Source organism: Astatotilapia calliptera, chromosome 18, assembly GCF_964374335.1.
Source record: "Astatotilapia calliptera chromosome 18, fAstCal68.1, whole genome shotgun sequence".
Taxonomy (NCBI): domain Eukaryota; kingdom Metazoa; phylum Chordata; class Actinopteri; order Cichliformes; family Cichlidae; genus Astatotilapia; species Astatotilapia calliptera.
The window spans coordinates 1,918,666-1,936,037 of NC_137439.1; the positions used below are offsets into that span (position 1 = coordinate 1,918,666).

Genomic DNA, 17,372 nt, shown 5'->3' on the forward strand with positions numbered 1-17,372 from the left:
AGAGCAGAGTCAGCGGCGAGCGCGTGACATCATCAAAGACGGGCACAGCCCACCTGTACATCACTCATCCCGACTCCGCTGACGTTTATTATCGTTTTTAAATGTTTGTAAATAAAGTTATGATTGGTGCCTCTTGTTGCATCAGCTGTGATGTCATTAGTGCTGTGGACGTGTCAGAGCGCTGCTTGTGTCTGAAACCAATCAAAACACTCCTTTCATCTCGAAGTTTAAAAGCTCCGCCCATAAAAATAAAACTACAAACGTATTTAAACCTGGCTGATCGATCCTTCGAGCTCATTTCTCGGACTTCCTGCTCTCTGATAAGGCGGCGCCATTTCTGCTCGTTATTAAAGGTCCCGGCAGGGTGGTATAGCGCCAGTCTGCGTGAGGAACTTCCATCAGGATGCACGCTCGCAGAGGTGCACGAGGACACGACCTCGAAGAGGAGATCAGCCAAATTTAAAACGTCACGTCTCAAACAAAGACTCGTCATTTCCTCCCGTCTGCTGCACTAATGTTGAGGTGCAGCTCCAGCACGTGACCAGCAGGGGGCAGAGAGGAACCACATGCGAGACTGTAACGTGGTTTCGACGGCGCGGGTGGAGAATCACCTGAGCTGAGGCGGGTGGAGCCAGGGCACTCACCTGTGAAATGCTCGGTGAACTCCTGCTCCAGCTTGTTCGCTCGGTCGAAGGTCTTCTTGCCCTGCTCCTCCGTCAGACGCTTGTTCATCTCCCTGCAGAGAAAAACCACGTCACCTTCACGCTCGTGTGGGAGAACTGAGTGGAGGCGTTTCCTGTGAAGTGACTCACATGATGTTCTCCACAGATTTGGGTTTGATGAAGATGGCGATGGGGTGGAGCTGAGCCAGCTGGAGTCTCTTGATGGCGTTACCTGACACGTCCAGGATGCAGTGTTTGCCCTGAAAACAGCAGGAGAACATCTCAAACCACACGCCGCCGCTTGAATGAGGTCAGAGCGGGGTTAAAGGTCAAAGGGGCGTGTCGCCATTACCTTCTCCGCCACCTCCCGGACCGACTGCACGCTGGTCCCGTACAGGTGGTTGTTGTATTGCCCCGCCTCGATGAACTTGTGGTCCTGGATGTCCTTCTCCATCTGCTCTCTGGAGATCACGAAGTGATAGTCTCTGCCGTCCACCTCGTAGTCCCGCTTCGGCCGGGTCGTGTCTGCGGGCGGGGTCAGCATTAAACATCAGGTGACACGAGCGTACAACGCAGCCTCTGTTTACAGGCGTTCGGCGGACTTACGAGGGACGCAGGATCCGAACTTGTCGGGGAACTCTGAGATCAGGTCGTCGTTGATGCGGTCCTTCATGGGGCCGAGGATGATGACGGGGCGGGTGTAGTTCACTGTGGGACAGAATCGAAGCATGTCGAATATGCAGGAACACCTGAGTGCTGCCTGTGGTAATCAGATTACTTTAAAAAAAGAAAGCTAAGCGAACACAGAGATGTCTCACCTTCCTGCTGAACGACGGGCTCGTAGGACAGCACGTACTCCTCCTGCCCACCTGGAGACACAGAGGTCGGTTAGTTTCAGCGTCCGGAGCTCAGACGGGAGTGAGGTGTGATGAAGGTGAAGAGGAGGAGAGACGGAGGAGAGGAGGGAGGATGGGATCTACTGAGGTTGGTTAGTAGGCGGAGTCTGAACCTGCGGGATTACATCAGTGTGCTCAGGAACTAAAATTCTCCCGTTAGAGAACGGCGACGGGAGCAGAAAGCGTTTAAACAGTTTCAGTTACGGCTCTGGAATCGGAGACGACGCCGACTTTGACGTCTGCACGTCTAACAGCTCACGATCCAATTTTCAGCATGCACAAACGCCGCGACTCCTCACATACTCATGCTTGTTTAATCTGAGCTGTGTGAGCCGCGGTCACCTTACATCAGTGGCGGGGAACTCCAGGCCCAGAGAGCCGGAGTCCTGCAGGTTTCAGACGTGTCCTTGATCCATCACAGCTGATCTAAATGGCTGAATGACCTCCTCAACATGTCTTGAAGTTCTCCAGAGGCCTGGTCATGAAGTAATCACTGGATTCAGGTGATACCTAAAACCTGCAGGACACCTCGAGGCCTGGCGTTCTACACCTGTGCCTCATCTTTATTTTCGGGGTATCGGAGGTTTTCTGCTGCAGTCACAGCTCAGCCTGCGGGCTTTCACTCCCACTGCTGTGCTGCTTCAGATTGATCCGATTCCATGTTTAAAGGAGCCTTTATCTCTGATCGGGTTTGCTCGCTGAGCTCGTTTTTAACCGTTAATGGTTCATAACAGTGCTCTCACAACATCACCCGAGTCTGCAGCGCTCGCTGGGTTACAGGTGATGCTGTGCGTTTCTGGTTTCCAGTTTTAAGGTGAAATATTTTTATAGTGGCTTCATGAAATCAGTGAACTGTGCCGACATGCTCGGTGTGCGGTGTGGCTGAAAGAGTCGCTCTCTGCGAGGCGGCAGCGTCCATGCAGCAGCGGGGGGAGGGGCAGACTGTGAGGGTGTGAGGTCATGCTGTTACTGGCCAATCGGCAGTCTGTGCTTGTTAACGGCGTCAGTGAGGGAGTTAGCGGGTTCAGTGACAGGTCGCGCCGATCGTTAGTGTTTCCTGCGAGTCATCGAGCGGCACTTACGGTAGCTACTCTCACTATCGCTGGCGTTAGACGTCACGTGTTCTGGAATCACAACACAAACAGGACACGACAGGTCACATTGCCGTCCCACAATGCTTTGCCCCGAGCCGTGATCACGCAGGGGGACTCGAGGCGGCAGATCAATCACAGCAACAACCACCGTCCGACTCTTTTCAGCCCAATAATGGACACATTTAAAACATTTCCCAAACTTCCAGGAGTCTTCCCTGACCTCAGATCCAAATATAACTGCTTCACGTTCAAAGACTCGACTCTGAAAACTGGGCGATGTGGATAAAACCAGACTGTATATAAACGATGGAAGCAGCCACCGTGACATCATCCGTTTGCTTCGAGCAGAGCGATTTAGGCTGAACCAGGGAGGGAACTGAGGGACACGGCGCACTCAGTGGGCAGCGACTTCCCCTCCATCACCTTTTAAACATTTTACTTAGACCAAAATTAACTAAATAAATATCCCGTTTTTAACTCAGTAAGACTTAAAACTAAAGACTGAGACCACAAACTCACCAGGACAGCATCGCCCCCTGCTGGCCATTAAAAAGAACGCAGCTTTAAGACGCTTCCCTCCTTTATATACAGTCTGTGTTTTCAGCTCGCTGATGATCATATTCAGATAAGAAAATAAAATCAGATTTTTTCTGGGATATTAAACGTTTTCTTTAGATCGTCAGCTGGACAAACATCTGGAAACATCTGGAAACACCACCAAGACCTGAATACACACATTTTAAACTGTAATTTAACCAAAACTAAAAATGTTCCCTGGTTTATCGATCAGCCGTGTTTGTGGGCGGGTTTATTTCCCGATGACTGAGCGAGCGGCTCGGCTTCAGATCTGCTCGTGTCGGTCGCCGTGTTCAGCTTTTAGAGCTTCCTGTAACTTGTACACGTTTGCCATGAAACAGAAAAACAAAGGTCTCGTGAGAGATGAAGAGCGGAAACTCGTGGCCAGAGTGAAGAGCGCCGGCCTGAAGGATCCACGAGGGTCTGTGGTGAGGAAGAGGAGGGGGAGGGGTCTCAGACTCCACCAGGAACCATCATCAGACTCTTCAGTTTAGCGTCTTTTACGGCATTAAAACTAAACGCGCTGATCCGGGCCTGCCGACAGCAGCCTTCACTGACACTCGACACACTGACATAAGAAAAACTGAGATTTTATCTTCATGTTCTGGATGAAATATAACAAACTGATCCGGATCAGAGCTCCTGTCAGTCGGGAACTTTGAACCTGCTGGTTCTCTGTTACGTGTTTGACTGGTTTTTGTGGTTTTCTGAGTTTTATTTGATAGTTTTGGTCCCATATGCAGTTTTATGAACATCATTTAAAATCTGAATAATCACTTTGATCAAAGGCTGATCAGGAGTCGTTGATGCTTCGTCTGATTTTACTTCACAAAACAAACAAAATAAAGTCGTCTGCTCTAAAACATGAAGCTGCTTTTAATTCAAAACAAACAACCAGTAGAATAAACCTCAAATACAAATCGGGCGGCGTAAAGCTCCGCCCCCAGAGGTTTTAGGATGGAAGGATGCTCGTGCTCACAACTCATAAACTCGCTTGTAGAGCGAGCGGCGTCTGTACGCTCTGGTTATTTAGTGGAGCTCTCGGGAGGACACTGGTGGAGACCGAAGAGGCTGATGGGAGTTTTGGGGGAGGGGGTGTTGGGGAGAGACTTACTGTGTCCTTTGGACAGCACGTCCTCGCTGTTGTCCTGCAGCAGCAGAGCCGAGTGAAGGAAGGAGGGAAAACAACCACAGACACAGTTACTGACAGAGCGACAGACTGAGAGAGCAGAGGGAACGCCGCCGGGGCGCCGCTGCAGGGCGGCCATGTTGGCTCTGGTTTCAGGTTTTAGAAACGGCTTCTAATCAGATCGCACGACCGCGGCCACGCCCTGCAGCGGTGACGACCAGCGCGCGCTCAGCACGCCGTCGCCACCTGATCTCTCTTCCTGTCGCCGGCCAACCTCCTTTCAGACCGCCCGCCCCGCCCGCCCCGCCTCCCCGCGCTTGTACTTACGGTCGACATCGCTGGTCTCCTGCTCGCTCGCCTCTTTGCTCTTGTAGAACGGAAACTTTCGGGAAAAGAGGTTCTTTTTACGCTTGTCATTGAGAGACTGCTGAGGAAGAGGAGGAGGAGGGGTGATGGAGTAAAACAAAAACAGAGGAGGAAGAGAGGGAGATGAGGGGGTGTGATGGGTGTCTGAGTCTGCGTCTGACCGGCTCACAGTTTCAACATTAAACACAAAAATCACAAAGTTTAAACTAAAACACTCGGACACAGAGGCCCCGACCCTGAACGCAACCTGCTCTGACGCCCCGCTTCACACGCCGACAGTGAAGGCAGCGTCGGTCGGAGAGGAGGATGAAGGTGAACATGCTGACGACATGCAGAGACACAGCAGCGACAAGCTGGGAGAAGCCGTTTGGTTATTTCGGCGAATCGGCTCGAAGATGGTGCTGATGCGATGCCTTCAAGTGCATCAGGAAAAGTCGTTCCACAGAGCATTTATGTTCCTTCGTGTAGCACTGAGGAAACACTGGTGCTACAAACCCCAGGATTACAAACGTCCCGTGGGTCGGGCTCAGAGGCCTTCTCAGCTTTACGTGGTTTCTTCATTTGGACTTCTGAAGCTTAAATTTAGCTTCAAGCTTTTGCATTTCGTTTGTCTTGAAGTGTAAATGAAAGCGTGACGTCACCAGTCAGGCTGTAAAGGTTACTGTGGGGTTAACACTGATATTTAAAATAAACTCATCCAGATGTGAGGCTATAACAAAACGATATCGGCTGATGTCATGGCAACCAACCAACAAATATTAGGTTTATTTAAAAAGCGCCGGCAGCTGCAGTCGTCTGAGTCCGGCATCCACCTTCTTTCAGCTCCATTGTTGGTCTCCACCACCTCATGGCTGCAAATATTGATTAGTTGAGGCTACGAACGCTAAACCTACATTTATGTATAAATAGAAGCCAAACACAGAACAGAGTCGTGTCCCTTTTCCTTTAACCGTCTGTTACTATGGTAACAGCTTGGTCTCAGTGGGTTCATTCAAGCTTGTGCGATGACACAAAACCAAAACCAGGAGCTGAAAGGGCCTAAAAAGGTCTGTGTTCAAGTTATTGATTAGTTCAACTATAAATGGGTTTAATGGCTCAACAAGAAGAACAAGCAGACATTTGAACCGCTGCGTGTCGTTCATCAGCAGGAGGCGGGACCTGTGACATCATTAGCTCACATGCTGCACTTTGATGTTACAGAGCAGGAGACGGAAAACAGGGTGAGGAGGGTGAGTGGTGAGGAGGAGGAAGGTTTGAGAGCAGCAGACGTCAATGTCAAGCGTTTCGCGAAGAGGCGGGGAGCAGACCGCGGGCACCATGCACGTTCTACGGTTTGCCTCCCCGCCCTCAGTCTGCCGTGTTAGCGTGGCGGCTGGCGAGCAACGCCGTGGAGACACGTATTAAAGCGGCACACGGTTTAAAGGTGGCGGGGGAGGGAGGGGGAGGCGCTGCTGCGATTTGGTGAAGAAGAAGAAACGCCTCAGAGATCGTCATGCTGTTAAACGGCCGGCTGCTTCAACATTAGTCAAACACTCATTAGTAGGTGGAGATCAGGTGGCTGTGGCTCAAACACACAGAGGTCACATGATGCACACAGCTGGCGCCAAACACCTGAAACGTGTCATCAACCAGCTCAGAATCAGCCGACTTTATTCAAACACGTTTCACCTTCACACGAATTAATCTGGTGCAGTTTAAAGTGCGACACGCCGACGCTCGGGGAAGGTCAGAAAAACAAGCACCCGTCACACTCGAGGTGGCGGGCGCCGCGGGCAGCCATTTCCCTCACTGCCGTGTTTCAAAAAAGGCGGGCGGCGCAGACGGACTTATCCAGTAACGTCCGGTAACTGATGAAAACCCCAAAACCGAGTCGTTAGCTAACAGACTGAAGTCTGTCACAACGGCCCAAACACGCGTGCACTTCAACCGCCTGTACGAAGGTAACACCGCGCATGGCTTCACTAACCTGCACGTTACACGTCACTGCGGGGAAAATAAAGTCGGCTGATCCTGAGAGCATCAGATGGGACGAGTCACTGAAGTCTAAACAAGTCCGACTCGTTCTATCAGGTCGAGTCTGGAAAACTGAGCATCTTTAAAGACGCAGAAATCAAACAGACAATAAAAGCAATAAAAAATGTTTTACAGCTTAAATACAAAGAACAGAAAAACGTCTTTGTGTGTAAATAAAGTCGCGTTACTGGAACTAAAACACGTTTCTGACTCCAGGGACCGTCTACGCCGTCACTCACCCCTCTGTCCCGAGACTTGGCGTTAAACTTCACCGTCTTTAACCTCGCCCTCTCCTTCTTCTCCACCCTGTGGGAAAGGTCAAAGGTCAGCAGAGATCACAAGGGAACCAGACTTTATGCATGAATCTGTCAGATACTCGCGATGAGCTCCGCCTCAGAGCTCGAGGGCAAATCGAGTGAGTCGGCAGCTTGCCGCCACTCCGCGAGCGTTCCTCCAGAAACTGGAAGGTTTTGCCTTTCGAGTCTCTGACGACATCCTGACCTTACAGTCTAACTCTGCCTTTACCCTCGGAGGTCACCTGGTAAATGTTCAGAGCGTCACTGTGAAGCTCTCGTTCGTCGCAGTGACACCTGTACAGGTGCGACCCGGATGTTTGTTTAAATAAAGTTACAAACTCCAGCCAAACGTCCTCTCGAGCTCTGAATCCTGATTGGTGGAGCAGATGTAACTGGGACTGACCGTCTCTTGCTGGGGATGACCCCCACCTCCTCCACCTCTCCCTGTGCCGTCAGCTGCCTCGCCTGCCACCACTCGTCGTCGGAGGCGTTCACCACGTGAAGGATGTCTCCGAACTTAAAGTTCAGGCCCTGACTCGGCAGACCGGAGTCTCTCGTCTTATCGTAGTCGAACAGAGCTCTAAAACACGAACGACAAACAAACCGATTAAAAACAGAACACAGGACGTCAGCACGCGAGCGCCTTCCACGCTTTAGGCCTACCTGACGTACAACGACCTCTTCTGACTCGTCCGCAGAGACCCAGAGCCCGAGCTGATGCTGCTGTTCATCATCTGCTCCCTCAGGTCGTGGATCTTTGCCTCAAACCGGCTGTACTCTGAGCGGACACAGAGGCCATCCAGGGGTCAGAGGTCACAGGAAATTACAGAAACACGTTAGAGTCTCTACAGAAGATTTTTATGAAGCCAAACAGAATCTGAAACTTTTTAAACTGGACTGTTTCTCTGGTAAAATCAGAGGTAACTGCTGGTTTCAGTTTCCCACAGAGATCAGAGCTGAAACATCTGTGAACAGCTGGATTAATAATCAATCATTTTAAAGTGAAAATAATCAAACAGCCAAATATTCTGATACCAGCTGCTAAATGCAGAGGATTTGTTCCCTTTCCTGCTCACACCCGACTGTAAATATACTTAAATGTAGTTATTTTTATTTAAGCTGCTGCTGGAGTCATGTGATCCTGCAGGTGCGTGCTGCTGTCCCACCTTCTGGTCTGTAGTGGGCGACGATGGTCACTGTCTGCCCGGCGTTCTTCAGGGCGGCGGCGGCCTGTTCGTGGGTGGCGTTACGGAGGTCCACGCCGTTCACCTGAAAACACAAAAACAATGTCAGACGCGGAACGACGACTCAATCGGGGAAACGAGCGGCTCAGTCTGATCCAGCACTTCTCTAAAGGTGCAGCTTTTAATTTGAAAGTCAACCGCGTGTTTGCCTGCGTGTGGCGAGCGACCGGCAGCGACTCATCACTGACTCAGACAGACACTCTGGTTTAAGTTGTTGATCTCAGAGTTTAACGCGTTGTTACGTACGGAGACGAGTCGGTCTCCTTTCCTCAGCTCTCCGCTGAGGTCAGCAGGTCCTCCGGCGAGGATGAAGGAGATGAAGATCCCCTCGCCGTCCTCCCCGCCCACGATGTTGAAGCCTAGTCCCGTCGCTCCTCTGTGAAGCACCACCTTCCTCGGCTCCCTGCAGGAAAAAGCACTGCAGCCGTCAATCATCTGAAGTCATGTGAGCAGGGTCCCACTCAGACTCTGCAGGTGTGTGTTATGACGGGAGGGTGTAACTGCAGGTGTGCACCAGCAGAGGGCGCAGCAGCTGTGGTTCAGCTACAAAAACACTGAAACGTTTCAGTGCAGGCGTGCGCATGCACAGTGTTTCTGTTCTCACCGGGTGACGTCGTCGTCTCCCAGCGTGCTCTTCGGGGTCGGGGAGTAACGCCCCGAGGATGCTGGCGGAGGGACGGGCTGACCCAGGAAGTTGGGGGGGCTGATATGGTTCTCCATGCGCTGGGAGTACGCTGGAAGAGAAAGAGAGAAGACCATTAAAACCAGTCTGATCACAGCCGCTGTGTGTCTGACGCTGAGCTGCTGCATCTGCTCGCCTGTCCGGCCCCTGTAACCACCTGATTGGCCGAGCCCGGCAGCCGTCGAGGGGGGTCGTAAACGACACCGGTGAGCGAGAAACAACCACCTCCCAACTCAACCCTGTCACATTTCTGCTGAGGATCAGCTGTAACCGCAGCATCAGAGCGATGACAGAGACGACGAACACGCAGTCAGTTTATTATGATCTGTGACAGCAGCACCGAGAGGATGAAACCTGAAAATAGTTTCCATTCGTCTCCATTTTTAAAAACATTTGAAAGTTTGATGTTCGTCTGATCGGAAACTGTTCTCTCTACGAACAGGACACTCCCCCGGAGACTTAAGGTTAAACAAATAACGTCCCTGCATAATTAACAGAGCGATGGTTTTCCTGCCACTGCAGGAGACGAAGGGCGTCGTTGGTCCACGACTCGGTTTAGACACAAACTCAGAAGCTGAACAGCTGATCGACTGTGGCCCAAACTTCAGATATAATCAGAGCTGTCAGCACAAGGCTGTAGGAAGCACTCGGTTTTAGGGAGTCTGTGTTTCACATGGATGAGTTGAGGCACCTGGTGGCGTTTGTGAGAGCCGAGCTGCCAAACATCGTTCTTCCGCGACTCGGGATCGGATATTTTGTGCTCGTTCCTCGTTTGGCTTCAAACCAGCACCAGCCTGCTCGGCTCAGAGTCTGTGTTAGATTTAAGGATGTCAACTCATGATGATTACTCAGATTATAACGTGCAACACTTCCTGCAGCCTCCGTGTCTTCCTGTGCGTTCCCATCAGTCTCTCCTCGGCTCCGGATCCTCCACAGCTGCTTGGAGCTCCTCGGTCTCTATAGCCGAGGAGCCTGACGCGCAGCATCTCTGAGGGGTGTTTCCTTCTTTGGCATCTCCTCAACAGCTCGGTGCCAGCTTCGAGTCTCCGGGATGCAGGTTTGTCCTGCAGTATTACAGTTTCAGAGCGCTTCCTGTAATTTGCAGCGAAGTGAGAGATGTAAAAACAAGGTTCAGAGCTGGGCCGTCTTCATCCCTGCTAAAGCTGCCGGTTCAGAGAGAAATGTTTTAAAGGAACCGGCCTCGTCTGCACTTTGAGGCGTGTCGTTTGACGAATCCCCGCCCCACTTGATCATCAGAGACTGCGGCGGTCCACACCGGCTCAGGGTCGGATGTCATCCTGACCACATGAGCCAGGACCTTCTAATCTGCTCGACGTCAGAGCAAAAATCCACCGCAGTGTTCAAGACAAACCAACAAGCCTTCAGCTGGGACTCCAGAAAACCGACAATCACACAGGGAAACCTTTAACTCAAAACCAGGTCAGCTGATTTATGTGAGACCTCATTTATCTGGAAGATCTTAAAACGGAAAACAATTCAGGATAAAAAGTCCAGGGAAGTTTTCAACTATGGGTTTTCCAACTGTTTCTGGAAGCCTGAACCCAGAACAAACTGAAACGCGACCGCAGCATCAAAACGTTTCTCTCTTCAGCTGCAAACACAGAAGCAAACTTTAGTGGTGAGGTCACAGGTGTGTGTGTTTGCACTCACAGTTGGTGAGGTCGGGCGGAGCGAAGCTGTCGTTCATGAAGACACTGTTGGGTTTAGCCACTTTCAAGTAGACCACGTCGGGAGTGTTTTTCAAGGCAGTGACGGCGTGTTCGTGGCTCACCTCCTCCAGGCAGGAGCTGTTCACCTGAACGCGGACACACCAAGAGAGGAGCGGTCAGACACGCCTGTGCTTTTATTCTGAAGGTCTGCTGTTTGGTAGTTTGTGGTGAGGTGCGCCTGCACCGCAGATTCAGCGCGTCTTCCCTTAATGAAACATTTTATACGTTTATAATTATAAAATGTTATAAGGGTGAAACTTTATCTTATTGTTAAAACCTCAGAAATATTCATGGTGCTCGTTCTTCACCGTCTACTCAGCAACTTCCTGTTTTTACTGCAGATCTAAAACTTTATTTGTTCGTTAGCACTGAAACCTGTTTCTACTATTTATACACGTGTTGGTTGTTTATCAGAAATATTTTACTTTATTTTAATTTATTTTATTAACTCGCTGACCTTTAACCTGCTTTTATTATATTTAACTTTTATTAGTCTCATTTTTTTCCTTTTTTAAAATAATGTAATTTGTTTTATTTTTATTATTTAAATCAGGCTTTATTGGTTTTAATTAACATTAACAGTTCTTTTTGGTTTATTGATTATTTAAAAGGTTTTAATTAAATTTTTTTTTAAATATTTTATTTCTTTTATGTTAACTTCCAGCTCTTTCCTTTAATCTGCCCATTTTCTGTTTTTATTGTTATTTTAATTAATTTCTAATTGTGCTTCTTTTTTCAAATACAGTATTCTGTCTTGTGTGTCTATTGATTTTTTTTTACGGGTCTATTTTTGTTTTTTATTTATATTTTTCTACTTTTAGTCGTCTTTACTTCTATTATTTCTTTCCTGCAGTTACTTCATGTCATAAGTTTAAGCTTGTCTTAATTATTATTTCTAATTTTACTGGTTTCAAATTTGAGTCTTTATTAGGTCTCATAAATAATCTCATCAGAGCTTTTCTTAATTATTTTATTGCACTGAATGTTTGTAACTCTGTTTGACTTTCTCGTGTTTACTTTTTTAGTTTGTAGCCGTGGTGTAAATAAATAATTGGTCTGATGTGATTTCTCGTGTTTGATCCTTACAGCCAGCAGTTTGTCTCCAATCTGCAGCCGCCCGTCTTTATGAGCCGCTCCGCCTTCGATGATCTTGGTGACGTAGATGCTGTTGTCGCCGGGGATGTGCTGGTTCCCCACGCCGCCCGCTATACTGAAGCCGAGACCTGCAACACAAAGAACCAGAAGGAGGGTGCAGGGTGATCAGACGGGAAAAGCATTCTGGGTAAAAACCCTCAAACTCTGGAGTCTAGCTCCGTCGCCTGAGCGTCCTTCACAGGGACAAACTTTAAATAACAACCACCCCACGAAACGCGCCGCTGCTGGTTTAACACGGGAACGAATCAGGACACATAAATGCACAGAAGCATATTTCAGGATGTTTCCGTGGAAACCGAGGCTTTGTTCTTGAGCCGGGCTCCTCGTCTGAATAATCATGAGGCCCGCGGGGATTTCACTAAAGCTCCTCAGCAAGCGGAGACAATCCAGCAACACGGCCGGCACACATCCACGCCATCTGCCTAGAGCTGCAGCCGTGAGCCAAAACATTAGGAACACTCACAGGTTTAATAATGAGCCTGCGCTCAGACAGGGCGCCGGATCTGAGCGCAGGCACAGTTTAAGCCTTCACGCTACCTTTGGGTCCTTTCACCAGCTTGATCTCCATCACTTTCTCCGAGACGGGTTTCCTCCTGCGGACGTAGAGTCGGACCAGAGATCCCGCCTCCTTCAGCGCCTCCACGGCTCGGCTGTGGGTCACGTCCCGAACATCCACCTCGTTGACTCTCAGGATGACGTCATTGACCCTGAAACAGAGCGTGAACACCGCGCTGTCAGTCAGGTCACCTGCTTCAATAGAAACTGATGATGTCACAGCTTTTCTTTCATTTATTGGAGCTAAAGCAGGAAGTAGAGTCAAACTACGGATCCAAACTTACAAACAGTTTAAAGGAAACCTGAGACCGTACTCTTCATCCTCATCATCACCTGGATCAGGTGTGACAGACTTTCTGCATTATGAATGAGCCATGAAAGGCTGCAGGGCACAGCGGGGGTCCGGCTGTGAGGACACCACCACGCAGACCGAGGGACAGAGGTCCTTCTCTCTCTACATGTTTTTATACGAGGCTGAATCCGTCAGGCCAGCTTCAAGCTGAGCCGGTAAAAAGTGAAAGCTCATAAAGTTTGTGATCTTAGAAAGGTTAGTGTTAGAAACCTGTGTGAGTCACACGTTGTTCCCTCTGTCCCACTAACTGCTCCCTGATCAGCTTAACAGCCTGTCCTCCACAGCAGCTACGCTCTAAAGCAGCAGCCTGGAAGGAACTGCTGCAAAGCATTCTGGGTGTTGTAGGAGATGCTGGTTTTCAGTTTAAAAGAAAATCTGAGCCCTCCTCTAATGAGGTGACAGAGGGATCAAAAATAGAAGGAGCCGCTCAGACATCAGTCACACCTCCTTCACCAACCAACAGTTTCCTGCTGCCTCACCTGAGCCGTCCATCCTGCGCCGCCGCTCCTCCAGGGATCACCTTGGTGATGAAGATGCTGGGGTCTTCACCGATGTGAGGGTTGTCGGTGCCGCCTGCGATGCTGAAGCCCAGCCCCGAGTTTCCCTGGAAACCACAGTGATCACAGTAGTAATGATAACGATCCGAGTCTGTGAGCATGCTCAGGATTCACACTTCCTGCCAGCGTTTCACAATAAAAGCCTTCCAGGTGAGCGACGATGCTGCTGAGCAGTGACGACTGAAGTTTGACGCCGTGTTGGAAAACCTCGAACCGCAGCCAAGAGGAGCAGAAGTGACAGCTGGAACAACGAAGCATGAACACGTCTGCAGGTACCGCTACGCGAATCCCCCGGCACGAGTTTGCACCAATCAGATAACGTCAGCAAACATCCAGAACCCGAGAGCGTGCACCGGCTCCGAGGCGCTGTTAAACATTTTGTTTTTACCTTCACTGGTTCAAATACACTGCTGTAATTACCCAGCATGCCGTTCTGCACTGAACTTTTATAAATGTGCAGTTATTGTGTAGAATGGCTGGTTCCTGCCGCGGTGGGCGTCCGGCGTGTCCACTGCTGTGGACGGGCATCAGATTCAGTTTGTGTCATGTGTGGAAACATTTTGGTTGTGATGATAAAAACAACACGAGGCCGGTTAGACCGCAGACAGAACGACAGGCAGACCCTGTGAGACTTTTTTAAAGCTGTGCTAATAATTTGCACTTAAAGGAGCAAAATTAGGACAAGAACAAAAGGAGGAAGACGGTAACAATGTGGAGGATAATACCAGAGGCAGCGAGGAGGATTAAAACAGAGCTGATTAAAGAGAAACTGTTTGTGTGAGAGGATCAGAAACTTTTGCTTTGTTTAACAGAATCTGGTTCATTCGTTACGTCCTCGTTTCCCCCGAAATCTCAGACGGTCGGGAGGTTTGGTGCAGGCAGCGGAGGTCCATGAAAGCAGCGCCTCAAAGTCAAACAGAGCATCAGACAGCGGGTCGCCCGTCCTGCGAGTCATAGACCGCGGCTCGTTTATGTGGCTCGTAAAGACGCGACGGAGTTACGGCGGCTCTCGCGGCGAGCAGCACGGCCGTCACTCACAGGGAAGTAAACAGTAAAGGCAGCTTACCCGCTCCAGCGTGATCTCCTCGTACTCATAATCAGCCTCCGTCCCGTTCACCTGCAAACACACACACAGGTATCAGCTCACCTGTCGGCTCCTCCCAGCAGCAGTTTATAGGAAGCAAACACGTTAGTAGAACACAGACTCTACTGTACTTCATTAGAAACACTTCACTGAGTCCAGGGTTCAACTGAGCCTCCTCCTGCTCCTCAGGCTCACGTCTAACCTCGGAGAACTGAAGAGTTTTTATTTCCTCCTCTTAAGCCTGAAGTTCAAGGTTCGTGCGATGCAGCCGTCTGCCCACAGCTCCTGCAGGCTCCACTCACCGACTCTGATCTAACACATTTCCTTTAAACCGTCCAATTAACAGAAACGTGCTGCAGCACTGAACACTGAACTGATGTGGGGAGAGGAGAGCGAAGCAGATGCTTCTTCAAATATTTCTCCCCGTCAGGTGAAACTGAAGCGACGCCGTGCTGACAGCGGCCGGAGTCCACGGGAGGCAAACATCAATTTAATAAAGACGGGTCCAGTGCTAGGCAGGTGAGGCTCCAGCTGGACCGACGGTGAAGATGGAGTTACCAAACATCTGCAGATCCACAGAGTCCTGCATCCTAGCCATTGTCTGTGGATCTACCCACCCACCTATCCACCCATGACTCCATCTTTATCCATAAAATCATCAACACAGGTATCGTGCCTTCATGCATCTGTCATCATCTTCCAATCTATCCATCACTCATGCATCCATTCAGAAATGAGCAGCACTCACGTATGGAGGTGTGTCCAGGCTGTCTGCATTGACCACCACAGGCGGAGGATTGGCCTGCAGAGACGAGGAGACACGTCAGAACATCACAGAGGGAAAACATCTCCACCCTACAAACACCCTCACAATAAAGAAACACCCCTGAACCTCCACCCCTCCGATCACACCCCACGCTGCGCCCGGGTCGGCCGCCGCGCAGCTGCTAAAAGACTAACTCTCCTCATGATGCTAAAACGGGAAGCCCGAGGATTTGAGCACAGATTAGCGAGCACGAGCGGTACGTACATGGTGGCGCTTCACGCTGCAGAAGATGCAGTTCTGAAGCATGAAGCCTTAAATGAAGAAACAAATCAAGAAAATCAATCAAATCCAGTCGTGCAGGAGGGGAGAAGCTGCTCCTTCACCTCGTCTTCCTCGTCTACTCTGACTCTCGCTCGCTCGCCCGGGAGGAGCCAGATGGGCTCTGAAAAGTCAAACGGGGGGAGCGTGGCATTCCTCCCGCTGTTTCTATCTCTAATCTGCTCACTTCATCAGCGCCACAGCTGGACGGCCGACACTGAAAACCGAACTCGACAGAAAGCCGCAGAGCCAAATGAGCGAGGAGGGAAGTGAGGATGGAAGGAGGGAGGGATGGAGGGATCGAGCAGAGAAGAAGGAGAGGAGGAAAGTCAAAAAGGAACAAAAAAAGGAGACCTGTGACGTTGGAGGGATGGCGGTGGTCTCGGCTGGGATTGGCAAGATTGGGATCACGGGGATTATGGGTGAGGAAGGCGGGGCGGCCTCGGCCTGCTGAACAATAGCATGGTGAGGGGTCAAAGGTTAGACACAGATGAACAGCCGGTGAAGGAGGAGGAGAGGATGTATATGTGTATGTGCATGCTGACTGATAGGGGGCGTTCGTTTAGGTCGAGCCGAGGTGCCAGATGGGAGGAGTTTGACAGAGAAGGACCGCCAAGTGTCAGAGAGGTCGGCCAATCACAGGAGGTCACTGTGTGAGTGACACCTGACGATCCTGATGTGTCAAACTCGCCCATCTGCTGTTCTGAGGATTAAAGCCATCTCTCGTGTGTGTGTGTGTGTGTGTGTGTGTGTGTGTGTGTGTGTGTGTGTGTGTGTGTGTGTGTGTGTGTGTGTGTGTGTGTGTGTGGTAAATCCTCAGTCCCTCGGTACAGCTTCAGCAGGGGGCCGATGTCCTTTATGTCATTACTGAAAAGCAGCGGATATTTCAATCTGGGAGCTTTAACCCCGACAGCCAGTGATGACATTGGCACAGACCCTCAAAGGTCAAAGGTCACAGCTGTATCTGCGACCTCACGTCCGAGTTTCTACTGACGCTAAAGAAGCGCTCAAACCGCACACCCACATGTTCACCATGACGTCACTGATCGTTTCACCTTCAACTCCCAAAAATCAAACGAAGAGCTCGAGGACCGATTTCATTCAGCTCCAATAACACGATCAGCTGGCAGGTTTACAAGTAAATATCTGCAATTAACGTTAAATAAATGTACCTGAACACGGCACAGCTGCCAAATTAAGACACGCCTCTTTGCTCCACATTAAAACTACGATAGCATCGTCCTCGCTGCTGTCGAGTTTCAGCTCCGACTCAGTCTGGCGACACTTTTTGCTGAACGCGTTTCTATTGTGGTTCTATTGTTCTCACAATGCTGTCGAGCGTAACCAGCGTCGCCTTCAGGCCGTGTTTTTCACTCCACAGCAGCCTCTTCATTTCATGATGGGCCCACTCGGCGTTTGATTCAAAGGTGAACTTGGTAACTGGTTTTAGTGGAAACATCATCACTGGTCTGAACGAGCCAGCAGCTGGCCAATCACATGCTGCGTATTAGACGTCAGACGTCTCGTTGCAATGCTACGTGCTGCTGGGGAACTACAGCATCTGACGGATGTGTTTTTGACCTGAACACTGCAGAACAAGCTAACTTTAACTAGCACCAGCGCTCCCCGACAGCAGCAGCCTCCGCACAATCTGCCCATGAACGCCACACCGGCAGCAGCTCCACTCGTTTGTTTCAGCTCGAGAAACAAACGGCCTTTAAAAGAGTGGATAGTCTTTCTACTGCAGCCATGCTGCTGTTTATTCATCTACTAAGAATGAAAATACACAAAATAAAACCTTTGTAAACTGTTCAGACACAACCCATAAATGTGTGTGATGCACGTGAATTAAATGAATTAAAAAAGGATTTTTTAGATCTTTTTTCTGTTTCCTGTT

The 17,372-nt window shown here is 49.9% G+C and overlaps 1 protein-coding gene across 24 annotated transcripts in view; it reads right to left on the reverse strand.

Annotated features, from left to right (window-relative positions):
• Positions 1–17,372, reverse strand: part of dlg1b (discs large MAGUK scaffold protein 1b) — a 101,099-nt gene that overhangs the window by 2,290 nt on the left and 81,437 nt on the right. For 4 of the 24 annotated variants that reach the window (XM_026149161.2, XM_080292349.1, XM_026149162.2 and 1 more), the window contains 20 exons: positions 15,830–15,925; positions 15,140–15,193; positions 14,374–14,424; positions 13,230–13,354; positions 12,381–12,550; positions 11,775–11,911; positions 10,630–10,774; positions 8,881–9,010; positions 8,523–8,679; positions 8,199–8,301; positions 7,696–7,810; positions 7,436–7,612; positions 6,976–7,042; positions 4,343–4,376; positions 2,641–2,682; positions 1,481–1,531; positions 1,269–1,370; positions 1,015–1,187; positions 813–922; positions 645–736 (listed from right to left, as the gene is read on the reverse strand). In XM_026149161.2, the coding sequence (XP_026004946.1) occupies positions 645–736; positions 813–922; positions 1,015–1,187; positions 1,269–1,370; positions 1,481–1,531; positions 2,641–2,682; positions 4,343–4,376; positions 6,976–7,042; positions 7,436–7,612; positions 7,696–7,810; positions 8,199–8,301; positions 8,523–8,679; positions 8,881–9,010; positions 10,630–10,774; positions 11,775–11,911; positions 12,381–12,550; positions 13,230–13,354; positions 14,374–14,424; positions 15,140–15,193; positions 15,830–15,925 (2,131 nt within the window). Of the gene's footprint in view, positions 1–644; positions 737–812; positions 923–1,014; positions 1,188–1,268; positions 1,371–1,480; positions 1,532–2,640; positions 2,683–4,342; positions 4,377–4,684; positions 4,785–6,975; positions 7,043–7,435; positions 7,613–7,695; positions 7,811–8,198; positions 8,302–8,522; positions 8,680–8,880; positions 9,011–10,629; positions 10,775–11,774; positions 11,912–12,380; positions 12,551–13,229; positions 13,355–14,373; positions 14,425–15,139; positions 15,194–15,829; positions 15,926–17,372 lie in introns of all 24 variants that reach the window. The other 20 variants (XM_080292345.1, XM_080292360.1, XM_080292350.1 and 17 more) reach the window with 14 other exon arrangements.